This window comes from Lygodium microphyllum, chromosome 3 (genome assembly GCF_053477565.2).
Source record: "Lygodium microphyllum isolate KBCC chromosome 3, Lygodium_microphyllum_v1.1.10, whole genome shotgun sequence".
NCBI classification, from domain to species: domain Eukaryota; kingdom Viridiplantae; phylum Streptophyta; class Polypodiopsida; order Schizaeales; family Lygodiaceae; genus Lygodium; species Lygodium microphyllum.
In genome coordinates, this window is record NC_141137.1 from 116,500,255 (window position 1) to 116,508,263 (window position 8,009).

At 39.3% G+C, this 8,009-nt stretch overlaps 1 protein-coding gene across 1 annotated transcript; it reads right to left on the reverse strand.

The window, feature by feature from the left end:
• Window positions 1–205: 205 nt before the first annotated feature.
• Window positions 206–4,340, reverse strand: LOC148038795 (putative mannitol dehydrogenase). Its single transcript, XM_087674645.1, has 6 exons — window positions 3,785–4,340; window positions 3,488–3,601; window positions 2,186–2,419; window positions 1,811–2,096; window positions 1,019–1,172; window positions 206–649 (listed from the first exon to the last, which is right to left on the reverse strand). The coding sequence occupies exons 1-6, from the start codon at window positions 3,856–3,858 to the stop codon at window positions 450–452; spliced, it is 1,062 nt and encodes a 353-aa protein (XP_087530771.1). The 5' UTR covers window positions 3,859–4,340; the 3' UTR covers window positions 206–449.
• Between the last annotated feature and the right edge of the window lie 3,669 nt (window positions 4,341–8,009).

The following is an 8,009-nucleotide window of genomic DNA, read 5'->3' on the forward strand; positions in this document are numbered from 1 at the left end:
ATAACTTTTTCATAGCAAAACCAATTCATAAATAATTGTACCATCCTCACTAGTGAGAACCTACAAGTATTACTCTACACATTGGTTGAAAGCACATGGGCCATATTAGTACTTAACAAAGTTTTGAAACAATAAACATATATGGCTTGATGTAAATGATTTTATGCATATTGAGAGGTTACCTTGATAAATTGGAAACATTAAACAAATATTAAATTGGATAAATTAGGTCCACCATGATTGGTATTAATTTAAGAATGACACTAGACATTTTAGAAGTCTGGAAAGCCCTAGGTTCAAAGTTAGATCCTATTCATTTGTTTGTGTGGAAAAATATGTAAGTAAAAGTCTATGTCACATAGCTTGTTAAGGAAAACTTGCAATAAGGAAAACTAGTCGATTATGGCATTCTTTATCATCATGAATAAAGGCATAGTTATGAGATATGTTTATGCCTTCAAAGATCCTTCTATATCGATGACAAAGCGGTATTTCACATCAGCCTTTTCAAGTCTCTCCATAGCAGTATTAACATAGTCAATAGGAATTTTTTCTATTGTAGCTATGATGTTTTTCTCACCACAAAAGTCAAGCATTTCTTCTGTCTCAAGGATTCCACCAATACTGCTTCCAGCAACAAGTTTTCGCCCTAAACCATAAGACCATATAGATAATTTAAAAATATCTTCTATGTCTAGTAATGGAAAAGTAAAAGTTTAGCAAATATTTTTATAACTCTAATCCAATGGATGAAGCACTAGCATGATAACGCTCTTACAAGTTCATATTATAGTGATGCAATTTAAACTAGTTGCTACTAACCTTGATTTTGTGTGTTTCTAGCAGTGCATTATTGAAATTTTAAAGTGACCATAACAATCTTGTATTGTGAAAAAGTTGTTCATGTCAATCGGTTATTACTGTGGCAAACCTATTTGACAATATCAAGTCCATCTTGAAGCTAATTCTTTTGAAGACTTAATATAGTAAAAATTTCTCAAGATTGCAACAAACTTACCAGTCACGAGAGAGAATGGTTGCAATTGTAGTGCCTCTTCAGGAAGGCCCACTAGGACAAGCTTTCCATCAACAGTCAATAAGCTCAATAAAGGATCGATTGGGTGAGGCATAGTAACGGTGTCAATAATGTAATCTAAAGTTCCCATAGCTTTCTGGAAAATACCCATTGTGGAAAACAACATTACTGCAATGAATTTCATTCTATAACTATTTTTAAGAAGGGGATACTAAATTCCTTGTAAATTGTGAGGGCTTTGAACCTTTAAACATGATTTATGAATTACGTATTTTTTAGAAGGGGATATTGAATTCATTGTTAATTGTGAGGGCTTTGAACCTTCAAACATGGTTTATGAATTGTGTATTTTTGGAAATGGACATCAATTTTTTTATTTTTAAATATTTAAATATTTGACAAACTATAAAAAATACTAGTTCTCCTCAAAACCAAGGTGTATAAATATGTATGCATTGACACAACAATATTTTATATACCATCATATTGCATATTGAAGATTTTAAAACCCCAACATGTGCTAATAAATCAAATGAAAATGAGGTTAGGTTTTTCTTTGTTGTTTTCCACAACAAATTGTTGCATAATATTGTGTATGTATATGCATGTATATTTGTCACATTTATACTATGCATATATGTATACCTAATATATATGTGTATGTGTCTATGTATGGTTGAATGTTCATGTATGTAAATGATGCAATCTATCCTTCATACTTATAGAGATCAATGTTTTCATGCATGAAAATGTATAGACAAAAGTCTTCCAAACCTCCATTTGTTGTTGATCTTTGCTAATTATGAAACTGTTAGCTCCAAGCACTTCCTTTGCCTCTTTTTCTTTATGCGGAGATGTGCTTATCACAGTAACATGCAAGCCAAAGGCCTTTGCAAACTTCACAGCCATATGACCAAGCCCACCTAAACCAACGACTCCTAAATGTCCTCCTGATTGTGCCATTCCAAAGTGCTTCATAGGGCTATATACTGTGATACCAGCACATAATAGAGGTGCAGCTGCATCTAAAGGCAAGTTTTTGGGAACCTTCACCAAGAATCTACCAATAGAAAAAAGTAAAAATTAGCCTCATGATTTGAGTTCACAAGTTGACATTTGTTTATATTTATAAAATGGATAATAATGTACCTATGATCAACCACCATGATGTTGGAATAGCCACCATAAGTTGGAGATCCATCCATGTCAACACCTCCGTAAGTCCAAATTACTCTTGAACAATATTGTTCTAAGTTTTTCTTACATGGAACACATGAATCAGTGCCACATGCCCCCACCATACAACCGACCCCAACGTGGTCCCCTTCTTTACATTTAGTCACATTGGAGCCCACTTCTATCACAAACCCCATGAACTCATGCCTGTTAAAAGGAGCGAGGAACAATTGTCATGAATCTTCATGTGGACATCACATTGTAAATTTTTGGGAAATAATAAAGATTAACATAATTGCATGTAGATCTAACTTGTGATTTTTTATGATTAACTCTATATTTTGACTTCTAGGGTAAGGGAGTTTGTGTTATGGGACTTTGTGATTAAGGAAAAAAGCAATAGCTTCTAGGGCACCAAATTAAAATGTTGAGCATATCGTTAGATTCATGAGACTAACTTGCATTGCATGAGCCCAATATCATGATTTTTGCCATGCTTGTTGATAGTTTCTAGGATATTTGCATCTCTTAGAGCAACTTAGAGTTTAGAGTTAGTAAATAAAAAAATGACACCTAACTAAGATTCGAAGAGTATGTTCTTTATTCACTTGAAAATTAGTGTTGTACATACTGTGCTATTGGGTGTGACCTTATTGGCGGCCCTTTGACACCATATAATAGAATCAATAAAGCTTTGCTACCAGGTGTGACCTTATTGGCGGCCCTTTGACACCATATAATAGAATCAATAAAGCTTTGCTACCGTTTGTGAAACAATTTAAAGGGCATTATAGAATCACCCTAGCTTTGCTACCTTTTGTGAAACAATTGAAAGGGTTACAATATAGAATGTGAACGTAGCTTTCTACTTTTTACGGATGCCTTTATGCTTAGAGTACTAAACGTAAGAAACCCATAATAGTGGATACATCTAATGACGTGAGAAATAACAGAGAACACACATACACTCAAACAAAGAAGATGATGATGAAGAACAAGTCAAAGAAAAGGAAGAATAGACTTTTTAAGCGGTACGAACAATCCCCACATATATATAAAATTTTTAACAGCTCTAAGAATTATAATAATCCGCCATAGCGCTGTTAAACGGCGATGGAAAGCAGGAGATCCTGCAAGAGAGTGAGCTAATTATAATCAACTACTATTATGCATTGCTATAACTAACTACTGATCTCGCAAGGGCTGAAACGAGTCTGTGAGGGGGACGATCAATTATGATGAGGATATAAACAGATGATGATCTACGGTAATTACCCGGGCACGAGAGGGTAATTCGTGAGACCCCATCCGTTCTTGATCATGTGCAGGTCAGAGTGGCAGATGCCGCAGGCCACCACCTTGAAGGTCACGTCGTCTGGCCCAGTAGCCCTGCACAACAATATCAAATTATGTTATGCCACACAGATTAACGATGCTACCAGCTTTAGTAAACATTCTCAATACGGCGCTCAATGGTATAGACGTAATTAGGGGGATTAATGGGAGGCGGTTTATAAGTCTCTGCGCTAATGAGCCGAGACTCAGCAGCTACGTAGCGATGACGATGATCACCTTCTTTCGAAGGAGAAGGGCGAGAGGTGACCGGAGGCATCCCTGGCGGCATAACCCACGGCTGGCTGCACCATTCTTATCGCTGCGCGCGCGTAGAGAGAAGGGTTGTTGTTGTCTTAGTAAAGAGAACCCAACTCGAGAATGATCAGAGGCGAAGAGAGAAGTAGCTGGCAAGGAGAGAGAGGGAGAGAGAAGGGGGGGGGGAGAGGGTTGTTGTCTTAGTAAAGAGAACCCAACTCGAGAATTATCAGAGGCGAAGAGAGAAGTAGCTGGCAAGGAGAGAGAGAGAGAGAGGGGGGGTCCGGGGGGGGGTGTTGTTGCCTTAGTAAAGGGAGCCCAACTCGAGAATGATCGGAGGCGAAGAGAGAAGTAGCTGGCAAGGAGAGAGAGAGAGAGAGAGGGGTTTTGGGGGGGGGGGGGGGAGAGAGGGTTGTTGCCTTAGTAAAGAGAACACGACTCGAGAATTATCAGAGGCGAAGAGAGAAGCAGCTGGCAAGGAGCATTTTTAGAAGAGATCGGCTCTTGTGGCTCTACGACAAAGACGAGCGTTTTCTACAAGACCGTCGCACCCTTGTTTTAAATGGTGATCGATCGCCCTTAGAGAGCTTTACCATTTTGTATGAAATGTCTTGAATGCTCGGTTTCTACCTTTTCCACGTGCGCCTTCACTCAAGAGTCAAAATCCATCACTATGGTCTATGGCCTCCCTTAGGGATGATTATTCCTCCCATGTGTATATAAGACGGACGTGTTCACTTTTCAACTCATTCTTGCCCTTCTTCCTCACTAAAGACAATGTCCCACTTGGCAACCCTTCTTTTGACACTTTGGCCCTTACCCCGCTCATGCATGCCTTTTGCCATTTTTCTTCAACCAAAGGGATTGAAACAATGCCAACTTAATACATTTTTCAAAACCCACCCTTGACAACTTGCAAGTTTTTTTAATTAGACTTTGTAGTTTTCTTAGTTCATAAGTTCATTAAAATGACCCTAGACTCTAAAACTTAAAAACCAAATTAATATTTCACTTAACATCAACCCTCGAGTTTTGTGAACATTGCATTCAAATATTGTGCTTGGTTTTTGCACTAACAAGTGACAAATTTGAGTAGGAAGATGCAAATATCTTCATATTGATTACCATTAATTGATTATCTTACCTATACAAAAGGATATGTATGTATTCTCATGAATAAGCTCGTCGTTGTCCTAAACCCCAAGGCCTTAGTGGTAGTAGGTAGAATAATTCTCCTTTTGAACACAAATATATAGTTTAAACTAAAAAAGAAAAAGTTGTTTATTTGTCTATTTTTTATATTGTAAGATATAGTCATCAATGGTACATCCCCTCTCTTCATTAACTTCTTTTTGGCCTAGCCTACCCCACAAAAGCCTCTCGGGGGAAGGGGGGTTTCAATAGGTGTATTGTAACGAAGGAAACCTAGGAGAGAGAAGGAGAGAAGGGAGAGACTACAGAGAGGAGAGAGAAAGAGGAAGGAGATGAGAGAAGAAGAGAGAGAAAGACTAGGAAAGAGAGAGAAAGACAGGAAAAGAGAGAGAAAGAGAAGGGAAGCCATGAAAGCTAGAAGGAAGGGCAAAAGAGAGACTTGATTATTGATAACTAATGTACTAATTGGATCTCCCAACACCTTAAATACCCCATCAGTATAACTAGGTATTCCCATGCTAACCCCTGTCCTACCCATCTATCCCCACTCTTTTACATTCCATCCTGACCCCGAAGGTTTTTGCCATCAAAAACAAAAAAATGACTTATTGGTGTGGCTCACAACAGAAGGGGGGGTTGCAGAGTACTACTCTGTTTAGCATTGCAAAGGAGAACATAGGTGTGGGGAAGTACAATCTCATGCGGAATTGGGGCATACAAATATTTATATGATGTATGCGACATGTGCAAGTTGATAGCATATGAGTTTGGCCACCAATTCTTGATAATTAGGGGTTGACAAACAGTGGACAGGATACTGTCCAGAACAGGCCTGCTAGAGAAAACTGGTCATAACTTCCTATGGGCAGCTCCGATTGAGGCGTATGAGATGTCAAAATGAAGCTGATGAAGTGCACTTTAAATTCATATAGGTGACACTTGACTATCATTAATGCAGGGTAAAAACTGTTCTAAACTAGTGTGCTATTTGCAGTGCAGACTAGGGCAAATTTAGCTACTCCTCAGTCAAAATTGCAACCTTGAAGTAGGGGAAGAACTACACTAGTGAAATGTTGATCAGGGTAGGGCTTTTCTAAGACCATTCTGTTCCCCGGGATCAAATGGATAACCTACATAATAAGCATCAAGAGCACAAGGGTCATCCATACAAGCATGGGTCACCGTACTACCACCAGGGTCAAAAGGATAATTGCGATCCAATGTATCCAATGTACCATAGAAGTAATTCATTGTTTCATCTTCAAGCACTGATGGTGGCACAAGATCCTCACTAACCAATACAATAGCATGCATTGACTTGTCTATAAACTCATTGGGAACCAGTGTGCCATGTAGAACTAGAGTTGATGAGGTTGCAATCACTACAACATTCACTGCATCAACCCCTAGGCATTTCATGTCCATGAGTCCCACATGCGTGGCTACTACTGGCATTCAAAGTTAAGGCCCTTGGGCTGATGGGGCACTTGTTCCTGAAGCTGCAGTGAGATGCTCTCATCATGGCATCGTTCCTCAAAAGCATCACATTGCTCATAAGGATGCACATGCTACTCATAGGAATGATCAAGTGGCTAATGATATCGAGCATTTTGTTGCTGACGGTGATGTTTCTTCCCATGTGCATACTTGTATACATTTGCAGGATGCTGCCCATGTACATAAGGCTGTCTAGATGGTTGTCCATGTATGTGACCAGAATGTAGTTCGTAAGAACGTGCATAGTCATTAGATGCATGCTGCTCAAAATATTCACAATCATCATATGCACATTGACCATAAGCAGGTGCATGTAGCTACCTTTGCACATCGAACCCATGCCAATGGTCATGGTACTCATAATGTCAGTGAGAATGCCCATACTACTGCTCATAATCATGCTGAATCGCCCTTTTAATTGCAGTCATTTGAGCAACTTGAGTCATAAGGGCTGCAAGTTTGTCGTTGATTGCCTTGGTTTGCATGTTGGTGACTAAGATGGTTGAGATCACTCGGTCCATCTTAGACATGAACTAACTGTGTTGCTCAATTAGTTGGTTGTGGCTTGCAGCTCGGAGAGCTTCTTGTCGCTGTAGAGTAGCATTCAGTGTATTCATTTGGGGATGCCAAGAGTGAGAAAAGGAACTAGAACTAGGAGCCAAGACTAATTTGTATTTGCAAATACTATTGTCTCTTTATTGGTGCATTTTATCCATCAATTCCTTATGCCTTTCTGCATCCCTTTCATGAAGCCACCATGAAGTGTGGAGAAAAGCTCTACATTCTTGGTCGCTAATCTTTCTTTTATCCTTGTCCCCTGCCATTGAAGGTGTAGTCCACACAAACCCCTAGTCATAAAATCTACGATAACTTTGGCTACGGAGTTCCGATCAAGGAACTTTCTGATTCAAAACTGAGGGGAGAGTGCCCTCTATGAGGCTATGCGAAAGGTTTTATGACGGAAAATATTCAGAATTGGTTGTGAACAACTTTCTGTGGCTGTACAGAAGGGGATTGTAGCCTATCCCGCAGGACCACTGCACACAAAAGTGGCTATAACTCTCCGATGGGAGCTCCAATCGGGGAGATTTCTAGCTCTAGTCGAATGTATCAATCCCCTCTATGCAAGGAGCATAGGTATCTAATAACAAGTCTTATACACAAAATTCTATAAGAAGAAATGTGTGGCTGAACTGTGCAATTCAGCACCTTGTTTGCAACTGTGAGAGGCCTTGAACAGTAGATGCCCGGTAGGGTCTAACCAAGTTATCAAAATGAATGAGGAACTTTGGGAGACTTGTGAGAACCTTGGGGGACTTTCAAATACTTTCCTAAACCATAAATACCTTTGTAAACACCTGTAGATGCCTACAACAGCATGCATAAGCCTATTATGAGCTAGAAGTTGTCATGTAAATCATTGTGGGTTGGAAGACACTGCCAATATGACCCAAACCATTGCCACCATGGCTCAATGCATTGCCAACAAATGCACAACCTTGTCACAAACATGATCATCACATGACCAACATAAGCATCACTGCCAAATAGGGGCATA